This window comes from Aulonocara sp. 'chitande type north' Nkhata Bay, linkage group LG6 (genome assembly GCF_057382095.1).
Source record: "Aulonocara sp. 'chitande type north' Nkhata Bay isolate Kocher_YH1m ecotype deep benthic linkage group LG6, A_spYH_male_GT1.1, whole genome shotgun sequence".
NCBI lineage: Eukaryota > Metazoa > Chordata > Actinopteri > Cichliformes > Cichlidae > Aulonocara > Aulonocara sp. 'chitande type north' Nkhata Bay.
The window spans coordinates 7,940,331-7,960,273 of record NC_141349.1 but is presented as its reverse complement, the minus strand read 5'-3'; the positions used below and the strand labels follow the sequence as shown (position 1 = coordinate 7,960,273).

The window sequence follows — 19,943 nt, the reverse complement described above, 5'->3', positions numbered from 1 at the left end:
TCTCATACAGGCACATTCTCATGTGACCTGGCTCTCACATCATTTACCTACTAAAAATAGACTAGCTGAGCGAGTAAAGCCCTGTGAGAGTAGTTACTCTCTATCCTCTCAGTTAGTATGAAAATTACTATTTCCTTTCTTTATTTCTTTTAAATGAGCTGAAACACTCATTCCCCTCTAACAGTTACAATCATGCTGTAAAAAGTACTGCAAAACCTATTAAAAACAACACTAAAAACTATTTGCAAGAATTCCCATGAGTGATGTCATACTCTAAGCTCACCATAAAAGACCTGTGGTGTTAGGGGCAAGGTAGGTGATGTGTTTGGGGTAAGTCACCCTTTCCCACCATCAGCCAGCCTCTTTGACTAAATTTGACACTTGATGTCATTTCTCCACGCAAACCGTCTTTCCATCAAAGCATTTAAAACAAACTAGGAGGGAACTTTATGCTGTTATGGTAAGGCTTATTCATTACAGGGGCTGAAACTAATGTTTTTTTTTTCATGGATTAATTTGCGAAGTGGTTCCCGAACTTGTGGGCTGAATACAAATGAATCATGGTTCTGCATCACTACTAAGGCATGGACAAGTTTGGAAAAGAAATGCCAGGTAAAGGTAGTGACCACAAAAAACAATTACAAAAAAAAAAAGAAACCACAAACAGGACAGATCAAAATTCAGCGTGTTCCTTAAAATCAGAGCCTGACTGACGTATTGATAGGCTTATGTTACTTTTAGCTATGTGCCGGGTGTTGATGTTGCATATATAGTTTCTCTGCAACATCCCTGGTGGCAACATGATTTTGGAACATCATAAACAGCAACAGAGTGTAAACGGGAACATAAATAAGTACGTATAACGAATGTTAGGGAAATCTGGTTATGATTCATGTGTCTGAAAGAAAAAAATAGCAGACAATATTTCAGAATATTGGCTTTTAAAACCACCAAATATTGGTATAAGTCTTAAAATTCCTATATAGGTTGAATTCTACTCAAAATTTTAACAACTGACTGTGAGAAAGCAAATAAGTTAAAAAAACAAACATCTTGGAGACTTCCCATCTTTCACAACAAGTTTTAGTAAGGAAAGGATGTGCCTAAAAGTGAGTCTATGGAAGCTGGGATCAGAGGATTGAAAATAATCTCATTTCTGAATGAGAACTCTGCAGGAGAGGTTTCAGAACCACTGAATCAACCAACCAACCATTTTATCTGGTCTCCAAAATGTTAACATAGTGAAAAAAAATTAATTCTGCATAAAAGCATAACAAATGTTATTAAAATGTTACATTAAAGCTTCTAAAACATTCCTGTGCCTTCTGTCTAAACTGCATTTTACACTTGGAGTGAAGCAACTACGCCAAAACTCCAACTATACCACTTCAAAAACTGGTGAATGGCAGATTTGCAGATCTTGCCTCCAACTAAAAGTGACTAACAGCAAAGTGAGAAACAACAGAGGAGTTGAAAAAAAGATTTGTTCAAATGAACCCTGTGTCTAGGCTGTTTCAGTGCAGGACTACTGGACAGGTTTGAGCCATAACTTATGCATCTGTATGGATTAGTGGTCTTCATCCCATATAATTACTAAATCACTGATTCTAATACAATTTGGGATCTTTGTTGAATGTCCTATTCACTCCCGCAGTGCTTTATCAAATAAAGGCAAAAGCCTTGGCAGTTTAATTAAACAGCTGATCTCCAAGACGTTTTTATATGTACTGTTAAATGTATTCTACGATTTTATGATTTGAATATGGAATTTAGGCAGGTGGTCTAAGTAACAACATACTCAAAACTAGGAAATCGTACTATGAGCAATTCAAGCATGCAAAGAGCCCCCCCCCCCCCCCCCAACCCCCCAATATTAGCTAACATTGTTTTTAAATAATTTATTGTTTTATTAAGAAAACAAGTGGTGGACTAATGAATAAGAAAAATAAGCCTCTCCAGGTCAGAAAGAAAATAGTACAGTGAGTCAGCCTGGATGCGTGTTTCTATTTTCTGTCTTTAAAATCTTTGCAGCTGCTGAAAATGCTGTATCGTGACGTCACTGATGCTATATCAGTTTCGATTTAAAGGAGCTCCATTTTGCTAATTGTTATTCTTTGACATGAGTAGCTCTGCATGAGTCACAGTTTAAAAATAGTCGTTATTTATGTTATACTAGGCCTTCCTGCAGCCCCTCAGTTCAGCTCTGTCTGAAACAAGCGCTTTTAGCTCAGTTTCCCACTCCCCTCACAGCTGATTTATTTATTTATTTTGCTCTGGTCATTTGGCTCTTGCAACACTAAGATGTGAACAGCAGGTGGGCGGGGCTTATTTAACAGCCAGAGGTGCTAGATTAGAGATGCTCTGCTCTCTCTGACATCAAAAAGGGCCAAGAGTGCAAAGACCGTCCGAAACTTGAGGTTTCGGCTCATCGAGAATACTTGCACATGTGCCGATCACATTGCCTGAAACTATCCACCGTTATTACAGCATCCATCCATCCACTTTCTGAACCGCTTTTCCAACTAACATGCGCTACGCACTCTGGACATGCTGCTAGTGCTGATATCTTTACTCCTATAGGAAAAATATATGTAAAAAAATAAGAAAAAGCATAGCTGGTCCACTTCAAAAAGACTCAGTCCACTCATTTCCTGTCAGTTACCTAAAGTCTCAAACTTGTACTGTATGTTTCATCTTCTTTCTTTTTTTATACACAAGATATAATAGTGGGCTACATGAGAGTGTTCCATCAGTAGCAGACCGACCTGTCCTGACAATTACAGCTTTTTCCTTTGCTGTCCTGTTGGATGAGCCATAGGCCACCCATATATGGTCAATAGTAATTAGAGAGGGAGAGTAGGAGAGAGTCATTTCCTCTCCCTTCTGGTTGCATGGTGCTTAAGCCTTCAAAATGCTGACATCAGCACTCAGCTCTGACTACAACGACCGAAAACACACACACACACACACACACACACACACACACACACACACACACACACACACACACACACACACACACACACACACACGAGTTCAGTAACAGGTTTGAGCTAAATGCTCTATTCAAGATGCACCTTAATCAGCAGCAGCATCAACATGATTGCGACTGCGGGTGTCATGACAACCGCCATCATCATCAAGATCATCTTTCATTCCATCAGTGGACTCAGATAAGCCTGCGGCCAGCAGGTTAGGAAACAGCAGCGAAAACGAAAAGAGAGAACGAGATGGAATCATGTGTTCCGTGAAGTACCGCAAAACACACACCGCACACACTGGAGATCAACACAGCATGTAACACTTCACAGTACTGCAAAGAGAAAACAGAAACCATCACATATTACACTCACACACACACTGTACATCGTACTGCAAATCACCACACCGGCTCTGGCATCCATCCTCCATTGGCTAGTTCAGCACCAATCCACTCCACACCACACTAGGCCACACCTAGCCAATCATTCCAACACACCACACAACATAGCAGCGGCGATACCTTGGCAGTCTGCTTGGCATTGCTATGAAAGGATATGGCCATTCGGTGATCTTTTTGGCGTACTTCCTCACCACGTTGTCTTCGCTGAAGAGGAAGAGGGAGCGGTTGACCGTTAGGCAGCTCTGCCGGACGGGTATGGGGTTGTACAGGGCCATGGTCCGGGCTCTCTGGGCCATCGACTGCTTGTACATCCGCTGCGCTCCGGGGGGCCCCCCTTGCCTGCTGCCGCCACGGCCGGGGCCCCCTTGTCCGCCGGCACCCCCGCCACCACCGCCACCACCACCTCCTCCTCCTCCTCCATACCTGTTGGGTAGCTCGTCTCCAAAACGCGCCATTCTGCAGACACCAAACGCCAGAGGTTAGGAAGGTGCTGGGGGGGAACCTCAGAGTGACACCTCCACATGCCACCACCCCATCAGCCTCGGCTCCAAACACACATGCAGAATGGAGATGGGCTTTCTCTGGCTTATCTCGAGTCTCTTTTCTCCTTCTATCTCTGTCTCCTTCCCAGATCTTCAGCGCCGAGAAGATACCTCCATTTGTGATTGGAGAGGGAGGGAGGAGGGGGAGGAGGAGGAGGAGAGGGGAGGGTGAAGAGGAGAGGAGAGGGAGAGCGCACGGTGTCTGTGATCGTGTGTTTGGAATATGAATGGAAACGGAGGGATGTATTTCTGGAATTTCTGGAAAATCAGTTCTCTTGTAGAAAAAGAAAAAAAACCTGATTGGTTTTAAGTGGTGGCCAGAAATTTGTGAGAAAAAAGGGAAAATCTTGTCACACAATCGGCGTTTTCCCGTTTTTTGTTGATGTTGTTTTTTGTTTGTTTGTTTGTGTGTGTTTATTTTTATTTATTTTTTTGGTTAAAACCCTCACCAAGAGCGAATGGCTTCTTGCTTTTTTTCATCGGGCAAACAAAACACCGATCATCCTAGAATAATGCCATAAAGATGCATAGCTGTGCGTTTGAGTAAATATTGCGATCATCTCCACTAAGTAGGCTATCCTAGTTTGAGACTGCGTCTTTTCCCCCCCTCTCTCACCAGCCTAGTGCATCTTGACAGGATCTGCAGTTGTCTTCCCCCCTTCCCAAGTCCTCCTCCACCTCCTTTTTTCCCGGCGGTGATAAAAATAGAAATAGATACGAATGAAATTTTTAATAATTCATTTAATTTTGTTCCATAGATCTGCAACGTTTGATATGTCGCGGCAGAAAGTCCCGCTGCAGCCTCTCACTGCCACCACACTGCTGCTCGGGTTACACGCAAACGCCAGCCGAGGGGGGCTTCCCCAAAATCCGAGCCTGGTGACATTTGTTGATATTTGGTGATGGACGGTGCGGCATCCCTCCTCCCCCTCCTCCTCCGTCTTCTTCTTCTCCCCCCCTCCTCCTCACCGCCAAGGCGTCGGTCGCCGATTTTGGGCGTGATTGCACGCACTTGGAGAGGCAAAAAATAAAAAACAAAAAACAATTATATATAAAAAACCGCTTTTAAAATACACCGGTCCTCAGCCCGCCAATTTATGTCTTTTCCCTGCGCCTCGCTTCGGAAAATAAAAAGAGTTGATGTAAATTAAAAGAAAAAAATAGTGTCCACAGCAATCATCTATAATCCAGTGTCGGGAGAACAAGAATCCCGGGCGAAAGGGATCCGGAGGAGCAGAAAAAGAGCGCTGGGGGAGGCAGCATCATCACCATCATCAATTCTTGGTCTGAAAACACGACGGTGGCGTTGCGGGTGTTCTGTAGCTGCAGTTCGCATCTTCTCCTCCGCCACCGGGCAGAAACTGTGTAAGATCCCCGCCCAGCAGCATCGCCCTCGAGCCTCCCCGAACCACAGAGAAGCGGCCAGCCCCGCAGAGCCAGAGCCCAGCGTCTGTTCTCTCTCTCTCTCTCTCTCTCTCTCTCTCTCTCTCTAGGAGTCTCTCCCTATCGTTCTTTTTTTTTTTTTTTTTTTTTTTACTTCTTTCCTCCCTCGACCCCCAAGGGGGACGTGAGGCAACGCGCAGTGGGTCCGGAGGCTGTATTTCCGTGGAGAACAGTCGTGGAAACGAAGAAACACGACCAGCCGAGCGCTTCAGTGGCTCTCCTGAGTTTAGTCAGCCGTCGGTGTTTAGCCGCGCGCTGAGCATCTGATCAGTCAAACGGGAACCGAGCGCCGCGCACATATCGGAGGCCAAGCCTTGCAGCGCACGACGCACGGCGCCTCCCCGGAGCCTCCCCCTCTCCAGCCCACTCCCCATAGCGCACGACGGAGATGTACGGGCGACACTTTTAGGTACGGCATCTCTCGCCTTAACTTTCAGCACAGTGAGTGAAAAACTTTTAAGTGTGTGAAGATAAAATCAGGAAGGCCAAAAGACAGACTTCTGGAAGACTGATTTCCCACGAGCACATGATAATCATGAAACCACCGGTGTTAGGATCACTGGAATTTACACATGCGGAAGGCTTCCATTGTCAGTAGCCAAGTGTCAAAAGCACCAACGGCGCAGTCCAATTCGCCTCGTTCACTGTTTACTCAAACCCACCCGGCTGAGCACAAGGTTTTGCCATGGGCACAGACGAGCTTGGGGCACATACAAGGAATTTATCTCCAGACAATTTCAGTCTAGCCTTCCAGCAAATAAAAGCAGGAGTCTTTCAGTATGTACAAGGATGATTATTATTTATTTCATTATCAAAAAAATTCTTATGCAACTACTTTTTACCCCCCTCCCCACCCCACCCATCCAACTGTACAAACAATTATGTAATCCTGTACTAAGCCAAGTCTAACAATAAATTTAAACTCAAATGGACTTCCGCGGACAACAACAGCAAAAAAATCTACCGTGATTATGCTTTTTGTGGGCATAATACCTCTCATGTTGATTGCCAGGGGGAGAGCTGGGAATTTAGTGTTTGCTTTTTGTGAACGTACAGTTATTTTAAGGACAATTTGAAAGAGTTTTTATCTCCCTTCAATCCTCCCTTCCTCCAGGCCGTCTGTCAGTCTGGCTCTGGCATCTGAGTTGTCTTTGAAACGATTCAGCAATCTGTTTGCTTGGGCTAAACCAACCAAGCTGTCACCTCTCCAGAGCAGGAAAAAGAAGGAATTCCATTCAAAGTAATTTTTAAAGGTATTTTTTATTTATAGGTCTGTAAAGAAAATAAGGTGTTTGGTCACTTAAGCAATTTGATGCTATCCTTGGTCCTGAAATAGGCACTGACAAGCTTCCAAAGGCCTATTGGCGCTGTCCAAAGTGCTGAAACAACACTACAAAGCACCAGACTCCAGCCCAACTCCTTTGGAAGGAGATTACTGCTCAGGGTGGGTTAGTTACTGTACCTGCTGCCATCTGTTAAATACTGAGAACTATTTGCAAGTTCTGCTTGTTGTTTGTCTCCTCTAACAGCTTCTTTGGCTGGTAACCACCCATCATTAGGAGGTCTGAATCTCTTCTAAAAACAAACAAAACAACAAACAAAACAACAACAACAACAACAACAATAACAACAACAACAAAACAGTCCGCGCAGAACTGAAAGTGGGCCATATGGTGTATTTTGGGGAAGATTATGAAGGCAAACGGTGAAAGCCAAAAAAGTCTCACCAAACTTCAGGGAAGGGAATGCAACACAGTGGAGTTTAATTTTCTCCCGTGTGTGCAAATGCAGGACTGGTCATCATATGAAAAGTGCACGAAAAGAACTGAGTGTCAGCACTCTCGCTTGAGTTGGAGATTTTCACAGACTGGTGATATTAGGTAAGACAAACTAGCCAATTATGTTATCGAGAAAGGCAGAAATGATTGGTGCTACAGTTTAATGCAGCCATGTTCTAATCAAATGGAAACACTGCGAAACATAAAGCAAAAAGAGGAGCAGCGAGTCGGTGGACTTGTTCGGCCGTTCACATGAAAGTATGGATCAGACAAAAATAAATCTCGTGAATAAATAAAATGCTACACATAAAACTAATTTATGTGTTTTTATCATAGTCCCTAAAGATTATTAAGTTATTTATTTTACTTCTAGCTTGATTGCAGTCTTAACCTGAGGTCATATAATGTATGTACACGCCACCAGCTGTAGGCTCCGAGTTATGCTAGTATTTCCAAGATGCCTTTTCAACGTCATAATGTCTGCATGACTGGATTTGCTCGTCATCTGCTTCCCGCAGACTGGCGGCTACTAACAGCGCGCGAGAGAGTGTGTGTCGGGAAGAGGTGGGTGGCGGTGGAGAAATGCTCGGGTGGGGTTGGGGCTGGTGGACAAGCTTGACTGTGATTTTGCGAAATCACGGAAACAACGCCGTGGGTCAGAAGACACATGACACGCTGGCCTATCACTTATTCATGATGAGGACAGACGGAGCGGAAGGTTACGGCTGGACACTTTTTTTAAATCTTTCTGCACTCTGGCATGTCTCGGTTACTGCTGCTGCTGCATGGCCATAGAGCCTTTCCAGGCTGTACTCCTGCAAGTGTGTGTGTGAGTGTGTACGCGCTGCTGAGGGAGTGAGGCCCTGATGCGCAGCATTGTCATTCAGGGAGCGTTCACACAGGCAACCCCCGCAGGAAGCCCTGGCACCTCCCCCTTGAAATGACGACCCCCCCCCCCCCCGCGCGCCCGTTCTTTGATCTCACTCAGCAGGCCAAGGCAACAGAGCTGTGTGAGAAGAAGTAGAGAGAAAACAACAGCGAGGGATCAGGGCCCGTTCACGTTCTGATCAGAAAAAATGAAAACAGGGTATAATTAACTGAGAGCGCGGGCAGTGAGAGTTTTACACTAAAATTAGATTTACTTTGGAGCAGACATCGTGACAACTTGTCCGAGCGAGGTACTTGAGAAAAAAACAAACAATTCTGCTTTATAAATGATTCATTCAACTGAATCTGAATATGAAGTGGTTCTCTTGAATGCACACTGGAATTTTCATTCTAAATGATGGCAATCCAGACAGGCTGGACTGAAAAGATGTCCTCCATCATTGACTAAAGTAAAAGTTGAGTGTCAGGCCTCTGGAGCCAGCAGCAGTTCATTCTATTCATTGACTGCTGTAGCTGCAGGTGTAGTCACGTGGTAAAATATAAATAAAAACAGAATGCAATGATGTGTCAATCTCATGAACCCATATTTTATTCACAATCAAACACAGAAATCATATTAAAAACAGAATCATCTCAGCTTTTATAATATGACATATTTCTTCTCCTTTGGCTGCTTGATCACAGTGGATCCAACCCTCCGCATATCTTTCTTCACTGCATCCATCAACCTGCTCTGAGGTCTTCCTCTTTTGTACCTCCTGCCTGGCAGCTCCTTCTTCAACGCCCAATTCTGCCTCACTGACTTCTCGTCCATGATGCCTATAGTATCTTTAACAGTACCAGCTCTGTTTCCTGTCTTTTTGTCAGTGCCACTGTCTTCAAATTATATATCATAGCAGGTCTCACTGCTATCCTGTAACTCTCCTCTTCCCCTCTCCTATGGACTGTTTGTTACTTTGGATGGTCAGTTCCTGGTATATAAATTAATATCTTCACTATTTCTTCTTTTTGCACGATCACCTTTCCGTCTGTCTCCCTCTCAGTCACACACATGCTGTTTGTCATTCCTCTTCTCTTCAGAGCATACCTCCACCTCTACAGACTCTGTTCCACCTTCTGCAGATCACAATGCCTTCTGCAAAAATCATAGTCCACAGAGAATGCTGCCTGACCTCATCTGTAAGCCCATCCTATTCTCTAGATCCACAAAAACACAGTTTTTTTTAAATCTTCTCCTCTGTACTACTCCATCAACACTCCCAAAGCAAAAATCATATCTACAGTTCTCTTTCACAGCATGAACGCATACTGCTGCTCACTGATCGTTACCTCTCTTCTTGGTGAACCTCTGCTTATCTTTACTTCTGAGAAACTCTGCCTCTCTGAGAGACTCTTTTTCAGTCCCAGCTTATAGTTTTATTATTATTATATTTAAATAAAATGTGTCTGTTTAAGCATCTGATAGGTTTTCTGTGTTCTATTGTGAATAAAACATGGATTTATGAGCGCTGTAATAGAGATTTCCAACTTTTTTTGGAATAGGAGTTTGATATCACTTCCAAAGAGCACCTCAAATGAAAACTATTTTGAATGCAGGAAGCACTCCTACTCACATGCTTTTTTCCCCCAGCATTGCTGCGTGTTAAAAGAGTCGAGTTGCTAAACTGGCCAGCCTGCAGTCCAAACTTGCCAGGCAATGAAAAAAAAAAAGGTTCCAAACTGAACAGGAAAATTTTTTATCACCCACCAAAATGTGAGAACGTTTACTTTTAAAAATTAAAGCAGAGCCTGTAAATGAATTCAGCTGCTTTGAGCTGCTTGGTGTCATATGCAGTAACATGCCTCATATATATCCATGGTGGTCCATTTAAATGATTGTTTTTTTTAAAGTATAGTAAATAATTAGATTATTTAGAATTTTTTTTCCATAGTATCATAACTTTGGTTTCCAAACATAGATTTAGTGACAAAAACCTCAAAGCAGCTCTTATCCTAGTACATCATTAATGATTGTGACTCGAAACTTCCAGGTGTGAGTGCACTGTTATGGGACCATCAGGCAGGCTGGTGATAAAAACAACCTGCACAATCAGCAAACCTCTGCCCTGGATACTGAAAGCTTTGAAAAATGAAGCAACATTTACAGAGAAAAGAGAAACCTGACAACGGGGTCTCTAACCAGCAAGAATGTAGGTTTAGTTTAATCATTTATTGTGTGTATTTGTGAACTCAGAGTACCATCCCAGCACACGATAAAGGGCTAAGAAACCTGCTCTGTCACACACAGACACCCATCTACATGTGAAAGCAGTTATTGGCATCATTTCCAATAATCCTTCTTTGACCTTTAACTGATAATCTGCACACGTTCACCCACTGGAGGAGATTCTGAAATGCAATAGTCCTGAAGTATACTTTGCCTTTTTACTCTGGCAGGAAACCTGAAACACAGTTAAAACTGGTGTGCTGTGAAAAGCTTCTGAAATGCTATCAAATATGGCTGGTACGTCTGGAAATAAAGATCTACTCAATTATTGGTATCATGTAGATGGGAAACAACAGGGTTGGGTTGTTGTGTTGTTTTTAAATCATCCCGTTTTAGATGATAAGCACACTTTTAAAAAGAAATAACTACAGCACAGAAAGCCTGTTTATTTTGCTTCCTACTGTATAGCAGTACTCAAATTATGAACAAAGATTGAGACCAGCAGAAGAACTTTGATATATATAATATAATAATATGTCTTATAGGATGTGGTGGAGACCAAACACAGAGATAAAACAGGATGATAGCTCAGAGCAGTTGTTTTGTTGCAAACTTGTATGTCTGCATGTCAGGAAGCAACAAAAGGGATTCTTCTGCACTGATTTTGTTCTGCAGACTTAACCATGGACACACACACACACACACACACACACACACACACACACACACACACACACACACACACACACACACACACACACACAAAGCCAAACAGAACAAAAATGAAAAGGCTTCACACAACGTGTCAGGTGATAAAGAGAAGCGTTTTGTAACATTTGGTCACATGGTGCTACATAATTTAAGAGCCTGTCTAAGGACATGTCAGCTCTCAGTGCTCTGGATTACTGTGAATGTGAAAGTGTGTGTGCATGAAAGAAAGAATAGTGATTGCGCATGTGTGTGTGCGCATGTCTGTGTGTGCATGTGGCGTTGGTAGGGGCTTCTGCAGAGAGATAGGCAGAGAGAGATCTAGAGAGCTGATGTAGCGTCCAAGCTAATTAGATGATTGCTCTTGTTTTTTGGCTCGTTCTCATGGCGACTCAACCTGTATTAACTGATTGGCTGGTTAATGGAAGTGAGGAGGAAGATGAGTGTGCTAGTCTCAGCTAATGGACCCGACTCTGGCGTGTGGAGTAAGCATTCCAGTCTAGGAATCAGCACTATGAGACAAGTACAAAGAAATAAAGGGAGGGAGTGAAAGCAGCAGAAAAGAGATGCCTGAGATCAGAAGGACCTGACTGTGAGCAGCGTTTTTTTTACATTTTATAATTAAATGCAGTGTAAAACAGACCATCAGGACTCAACATGAGCATAATTCTACATTTTCTGCATCATTACCTGAATGCACATCAATTCCCATGTCGTTGTAAGGCATACAGTTTACACTAATGAGATTTTACATCATCGGTTCATTCAGTGCTATTATGCACAGCTCAGTATGTTTGCAAATATTCTCTGACTTAAGAGAGAATAGTTCAGAATAAAGAAAGAATTAGTGAGTGAACATGAACCAGGCTTAGTGGTAATCATGGTGATCTAGCCACCTTTGTGATGTTAGGCTCAACATACCCAGCTAAGATGTTTCTCACTTTGCATTGCTTCCAAATGCAGGACAGGAGGCAATATACCAAACAAATAATGATAATAAGACTCAGGTACAGCAAACACGTCTGAAGAGTAAAAAACCAAACAAAAAAAAAAAAAAGCCAAAATACTGGGAACACAGAAGTCTTAAAAGAAATCAGCAAGGAAAATATAAAATTATATTAATTTAACAAAACAAAGGGCATATTCTCCAAAACAACTACAGAAAGACTTTTACAAAACTCTTTATATGATCTAGTATAAACTTTTTTTTTAACCGTTATCTGGTTAAACAAAGAAAAAAACCTGCAATTTTTTCTTGTTTTACCTTGAATCAAAGGCAGGTTTTAAAAATCTAAAAGTCTTTGTTTTTGTTTGTAAAATCTAGTTATAAAAACTCTTCTTCATAACTAGATCAAAACAAAATGATGTTTTTGATGCTTAAACTTACATTTTTTCCCTGTAAATAAATATTCTGTGTATTGCATTCTTCCTATTTACTTCATTTTCTTGCTGGCATATATTTATTCTTATTACTTTGGTTGTTGTCAGTTAAAAATAATGTCTGGCATAAAAAAATCAATACCATAATCATTAATCTCTCTCTCTGTCTTTTTAAATGTAACATTTAAAGCCTATTTTTGTTTAAGTCTTTGTATCTTTTGTTGGCAGGTGTTTGAATACTGCAGGTTTATGATGTAAAAGCCTTTTCAAATATAATAACATATTCCACGAGAACAATCAATCCTTACTCACGCAGTCATGTGAAAATGAAAGCAAACCCTCCTTGAGTTCAAAGGTTTTATCAGGATATAATTCAGTTCAGTTTATCTATATAGCACCGAATCACAACAACATTCGCCTCAAGGTGCTAATAAAATGAAATTAATTTTGTCCTTGTCTTAAAATTAGGTTAATTCAACCACAGATGAACAAAAACATGTAATATACACCACTGTCATTGTTTATCCAAAAAAACAAAAGAAGCAAAAATGCATTTCCAGAAATACACCCTTACTGCTTACATAAGTACCAGGTGCTGCTAATCAAACACACCTGTATAAAAGCAGAAATGTTGGCAGTTTGCTGGTTTGGTGCATTCAGGCAACACAAAGCCAAGGAGCAAAAACATCTGCAATGATCGTAGAGAAGCAACTGTTGCTGTCCACCAATCAAGGAAGGGTTATAAGGGCATTTCTAAACAATCCAAAGTCCATCATTCTACAGCTAGACAGACTATTCACAAGATAGGAAGCATTCAACATGCTTGCTAATTCCTTTAGATATATTACATCACAGCACATATCCCCCAAAGTAAGACCGTGCAGTGCTCTGAGAAAGTGCAAAAGCTGCATCGAAGACTCAACAAGCCTCGGTTAGGATCGTAAATGTTGAAGTTCATGACTTGGATTGTTTGGAAATCCCACCAGGACAAAGCATCTTCTCTCTAAAAGAACATAGCATGCCTTAGGTTTGCAAAGTTGCATCTAAACAAACCACAAGATTTCTGGAAAAATGTCCGTTGGACAGCTGAGACCAAAGTGGAGATGCTTGTTTATAATGCACAACACAGCAGATAAACACAAAGACCCCATACCATCCACCAGCAAATCTACAACAGAATTGCTTTAAAAAGACTCAAGATGTTACAATGGACCTCAACGTGACTGCAACCCTGAGGTGAGACCAGAAGAGCCTGCAAACCTCAGTGACTCAGTGGACCAGAACTCCTCCACAGTGACCTGAGAGTCTGATAAAGTCACACAGAAAACAGTTGCTTTAAATCACTGCTGCTAAAAGTGGTTCTATAAGCTACAATCATAGGCTTACACTCACACACTACTTCTGCATTTTCACAAAGCTTTCGGGTAAAAACAAACAAACAGTCCTAATTTTAGTGCAGCACAATATGTTGAAACTGAGTGATGGCCAAAGGAAAAGCAAGTCAAGGATGTCAGGTCCATATGGCCACAATATCCAATATCCACCAAGGGGCTATAATATCAAGTTGGATAAATGTCAAATCACTCCAATAAATATGCTTCATTAGAGAAATGGCCACACATAGCTCACACAGATGAAGACAAGAAATAGTTTGGAGAAAGAGTAAATACAGAATTTACCCTGAACTCATGCCATTTGAAATGGAATTGCAGTCCATCGTCATGCGTAACATCCCGTCAGTGTTCTTTGAGTTTATTCTGTTACTTTAGATGATGTATAAGTGGAGGAAATGCGATTAATCATTTCAAAGAGGCTGTCATGTGAGATCCGCTGCTCCTCGCTGTGAGTGAGTGAGTAAATTATGACTCCCAATACACTGACTGATAAGAAGAAGAAGAACACATCCAGGACAGTGATAATATCCAGTGCTGCTCTCCCCTCATGCATCTTGCTCATGTCCAAAGGCAACTGTGCAATTTGGGTGACAGGGAGGGTTTTTGAGTTTGTTTCATTAGAAAGGAGAGTGGGGCAGTGAAGAGGAGAAGGGATGGGCGCATAGAAAGAAAAAAAATGCACAAAACGCATGTTGATAATCTGCCATGACATACAGTGGCTTGCAAAAGTATTCGGCCCCCTTGAACTTTCCCACATTTTGTCACATTACAGCCACAAACATGAATCAATTTTATTGGAATTCGACGTGAAAGACCAACAAAGTGGTGTACACGTGAGAAGTGGAACGAAAATCATACATGATTCCAAACATTTTTTACAAATAAATAACTGCAAAGTGGGGTGTGCGTAATTATTCAGCCCCCTGAGTCAATACTTTGTAGAACCACCTTTTGCTGCAATTACAGCTGCCAGTCTTTTAGGGTTTGTCTCTACCAGCTTTGCACATCTAGAGACTGAAATCTTTGCCCATTCTTCTTTGCAAAACAGCTCCAGCTCAGTCAGATTAGATGGACAGCGTTTGTGAACAGCAGTTTTCAGATCTTGCCACAGATTCTCGATTGGACTTAGATCTGGACTTTGACTGGGCCATTCTAACACATGGATATGTTTTGTTTTAACCCACTCCATTGTTGCCCTGGCTTTATGTTTAGGGTCCTTGTCATGCTGGAAGGTGAACCTCCGCCACAGTCTCAAGTCTTTTGCAGACTCCAAGAGGTTTTCTTCCAAGGTTGCCCTGTATTTGACTCCATCCATCTTCCCATCAACTCTGACCAGCTTCCCTGTCCCTGCTGAAGAGAAGCACCCCCAGAGCATGATGCTGCCACCACCATATTTGACAGTGGGGATGGTGTGTTCAGAGTGATGTGCAGTGTTAGTTTTCCGCCACACATAGCGTTTTGCATTTTGGCCAAAAAGTTCCATTTTGGTCTCATCTGACCAGAGCACCTTCTTCCACATGTTTGCTGTGTCCCCCACATGGCTTGTGGCAAAGTACAAACGGGACTTCTTATGGTTATCTGTTAACAATAGCTTTCTTCTTGCCACTCTTCCATAAAAGCCAACTTTGTGCAGTGCACGACTAATAGTTGTCCTATGGACAGATTCCCCCACCTGAGCTGTAGATCTCTGCAGCTCGTCCAGAGTCACCATGGGCCTCTTGGCTGCATTTCTGATCAGCGTTCTCCTTGTTCGGCCTGTGAGTTTAGGTGGACGGCCTTGTCTTGGCAGGTTTACAGTTGTGCCATACTCCTTCCATTTCTGAATGATTGCTTGAACAGTGCTCCGTGGGATGTTCAAGGCTTGGGAAATCTTTTTGTAGCCTAAGCCTGATTTAAATTTTTCAATAACTTTATCCCTTCATGGTGTTGTTGCTCCCAATATTCTCTTAGACAACCTCTGAGGCCGTCACAGAGCAGCTGTACTTGTACTGACATTAGATTACACACAGGTGCACTCTATTTAGTCATTAGCGCTCATCAGGCAATGTCTATGGGCAACTGACTGCACTCAGACCAAAGGGGGCTGAATAATTACGCACACCCCACTTTGCAGTTATTTCTTTGTAAAGAATGTTTGGAATCATGTATGATTTTCGTTCCACTTCTCACGTTTACACCACTTTGTATTAAGATAAGATAACTCTTTATTGTCATTGCACAGTCATACATAGTACAATAGTACAATGAGATTGGAAAACTGTCCTACGTCGGCACTACATATAACACAACACGACACGATATGACACAACGCAACACAAACAACACAACACAATACAGTATATTAACTTAGTAATATAAAAAAAAAGAAGAATAAGTGTATGTGTATTGCACACTGTTATTATTGCAAAGTATTGGTCTTTAATGTGGAATTCCAATAAAATTGATTCATGTTTGTGGCTGTAATGTGACAAAATGTGGGAAGGTTTAAGGGGGCTGAATACTTTTGCAAGCCACTGTATGTATTTTGTAACACAGAAGGTGATGAAGCAGGGGAAGACAGAGCAAGATGAAAAGGTAGATGGATGGAGTTAGATAACCAAAGTGGGTCAGCTCAGAGTTCAGTGTGAATTTAATATCTTACCACACGCTAATGGGACATGTTTATACAGTCCAGAATGAAAGACTGACGCTGAGAGACGGCAAGAATCCACTTAACTACAAAGTCTGCTGCAGACAGCTACTCCTAATTTCATGCATACATGTAATTGGCTATTTCCCGGCACCTCTGATATAAAGTCACTGAGAAACTCTGTGTAATAATCCTAACCCTCTGTGGCAGAAAACTGCAGTTTTGTATATGTTTAAATTGAAGTAACCATATTAAAATATATGTGCTCATGCATTACTATGCAAAGAAATATATTTGTCTGTTTAAAGACGGGTTTTGATTTCATTTATTTACTAAAACAACATCATTTTGGTTTGTTGCCTCAGGACAAAACTGCAGTGAAGCCACTTTTCCTGGGGGCAATAGCTAAAGCTGTGGTTCTCTGCTCTTGTTCTGGGGACTGTTTGGGGTTCTTCCTTGCTCCAAGACATTTGTTATCAGGCACTTGGAGGATTTTATACCTAGCTGATCATCCGACTCAGATGTGCGGGATCGGGATCCTCAGAAGAACCTCTTTATTAACATTTTTGACCATGCTTAGTGATATATAAGCCATATATAAGTAGTCAAACCATGCACTAAGATGAACTTGTACAAACCTACAGGAAATCGACACATTTTTATGGCAGGACACCCTCACAGTGAACTTGATGAGAGTGACAGTGAGTAAGAGTAGATCTCAGAATCAGGTCTGAGGAGCAGTCAGGAGGTCAAGGGTCAGTTTGGGCTCAGATATATTTGATATGTTTGGACAAGGAATAGTGATAATGGTGATAACGTGAGTACAGGTCTGTGTGGGTGTGTGTTGGGAGCATGGAGAAGACCTTATGAAGGGAGATTTAAGGCACCGGGATGCTTTAGTACTCCAAAAGTCAGGAAACTGTGATATTTTGGTGCCTTTATATGGAGCATGTTTGTTGCCATGAGAAGGTTGAGGACTGACATATCAACAGCAATCCCAAATCTCCCAACAAGTAGGACATATTTTATCCTCAAAAGTAAATAAATAGATAAATACAATTAATTCCACAGAGGGAGAATTTCTTTATCAAACTACTTATTTTTTAAAAACTCATCAATTTCATCTGTGTTAAGGTTTTAAGTTATACTTGACAAAATGTGCTGTTTTATCTTGCTCATTGTATGCATGGTCCATCCATCCACTTATCCTTTTCAGGGTCGCGGGGGGAGCTTGAGCCTATCCCAGCTGTCATAGGGCGAGAGGCGGGGTACACCCTGGACAGGTCGCCAGTCTGTCGCAGGGCCAACACACAGAGACAGACAACCATTCACACTCACACCTAGTGGCAATTTGAATTATCCAATTAACCTATCCCCACAAGTTGCATGTCTCTGGGAGGAAGCCGGAGTACCCAGAGGGAACTCACGCAAACAAGGGGAGAACATGCAAACTCCACACAGAAAGACCCCGGCCTGATGGTGGAATTGAACTCAGGACCTTCTTGCTGTGCGGCAACAGTGCTAACCACCATGCCACCATGCTGCCTGTATGCATGGTGATGTGCTCAAATAAGTTTATTCTGCTTTAAGTTTGCTTTTTACTTAAACATTAAATTCCCCTTAATTATCATTGTGGTAAAAGTATGAATTTTTCTTGCTAACCAAGCCAGCTAACGCTACAGTCTGCGGCTGTGATGTGATTTTTTTTTTGCAGTACAGTTTGTACTGGGCAGCTGCCAGAGACCCAGTGGTGGATGGATGAAACCCCATACCAGGGCCCAATTAGTTGTTCTTCAAACTTTATTCACAATCTGAATCATCCATGTCTCAGTGGGTAGTAGGTTCAAGAGCAGTACTGCAGCACTCTGCTGAGTTTTAGTCTATTTATGGCACCGTGTGGTGGAATAAACCTTCCACTTTCCGGATGGTTTCCAGTTGTTATAGGTGTCATCACCAAAGCCTGGCAGATAGGAAGACAAGTATAATTATAAAACACTAAAAAAAAGCATATCCATGTGAACAATTTTTCTTCACTCATCGAATGCCTCCAGAGTCAGAGCGAAAACAAAACGAGGAGAGAAACTGACAGAAAGTCAAGATTGGGGAATTAAAACCAGAGAAAACAGAAGAGAAGATGGTAAAAGAGAGAGAGGGTATGAGAAAAGACTATAGAAGAGGGGAAAAGTATATGATAGAAGAAAAAACAAAAGCAACATAAAGAAAGCAGGAAAGATGTGGAGGGCAAAACCAAAAGTAAGGCGCTAAAAATGAGATGAAAAGAAGGTGAGTGGAAGGTAAGGAGAGGCACGGAGGAAGCAGGAAATAGGACCAGATAGGACCTGAGAGAGGAGAGATAGTGAAATGACAAAATGGAGACGAGGGGAGGAGAGGAGAAAGCGAGCGATTGAGTGGGTACGATAAGGAGGTGGACGAAGGTGAAAAAGAGGAAAACAGGGACAAAGTGAGATAGTGCGAAGGTGGGAAGGAGGAGGAGAGGAGATATGAGGGCAGGGAGGGAGGGGGAAAGAACAGCCTGTTTTCACTGTACCATCACTATATGGTGTGTATTTGTGTGTGTGTGTATGATTATTATGTTGTGTGATGGTATGCTCTTTGCATCCTGCTGTTATATTCTCAATTGCAGACCATAATAACTATTGTTTACTAAAGGCAAGTTAATTGTTTTAACTGTTTACTAATTATCGTTACATCATTATATTTATTAATCCGAGAGTCAGGGTGGAACTGAGTGTTGGGCTGATTTGTTACAGAAGGGCAGCAGCAAGAGTGAAAAGGAAGGTTTACAAAATGTGGATATATTGGACCATGGATGTGGTATAGATGGAGCTACCGGGCAGGAAGAAAAGAGAAAGAGCACAGAGAAGATTCATGGAGGCGATCGTGGCTCAAGAGTTGGCAGTTTGTCTTGTAATCAGGTTGCCGGTTCGAGCCCCGGCTCAGACAATCCCGGTCGTTGTGTCCTTCGGCAAGACGCGTCACCCGTTGCCTACTGGTGGTGGTCAGAGGGCCCGGTAGCGCCAGTGTCCGGCAGACTCACCTCTGTCAGTGCGTCCCAGGGTGGCTGTGGCTACAATGTAGCTTGCCATCATGTGTGTGTGAATGGGTGGAAGACTGGATGTGTAAAGCGCTTTGGGGTCCTTAGGGACTAGTAAAGCGCTATACAAATACAGGCCATTTACCATGGACAGTTTGCATCCTCCGTGTCTTTGTTAATGATAACTGGATACGCTTGTTGTTTTGAAATAAAGGTTTCATAACTGACCAGTGATTCTATTTCATTCACGTGAATTACTGCCTTTTGATAAATGAGTAGCTCTGAGTAAGGTGCACTTGATGTGATGCACTTGATGTGATGCATATGACGTGGCAATAGTGAGACCAGAAATCAGCCTGAGAGCTTTGCACGAGAGCTTTTATTAAAAAAAATAAAATGCTGTTCCTGTGTCCTGCTTCAGGTGCTCTGTGAATCTGGAGGTGGCCTGAGTAGGAAAAAAAGGCCTGATACTTTTTCAGTATATTGCCATGAGTGTGTGTAGAGCTGGAATGCAACAGCTTGACTAAATGATGGAGAA

General features: G+C 42.2%; 1 protein-coding gene across 10 annotated transcripts in view; it reads right to left on the bottom strand.

The window, feature by feature from the left end:
* cacna1ab (calcium channel, voltage-dependent, P/Q type, alpha 1A subunit, b) overlaps nucleotides 1-3,751 on the bottom strand; it is a 148,514-nt gene extending 144,763 nt beyond the window's left edge. For all 10 annotated transcript variants that reach the window (XM_086294826.1, XM_086294832.1, XM_086294834.1 and 7 more), the window contains exon 1: nucleotides 3,540-3,751. In XM_086294826.1, the coding sequence (XP_086150952.1) occupies nucleotides 3,540-3,693 (154 nt within the window). In that variant the 5' untranslated portion in view covers nucleotides 3,694-3,751. The remainder of the gene's footprint in view (nucleotides 1-3,539) is intronic.
* Between the last annotated feature and the right edge of the window lie 16,192 nt (nucleotides 3,752-19,943).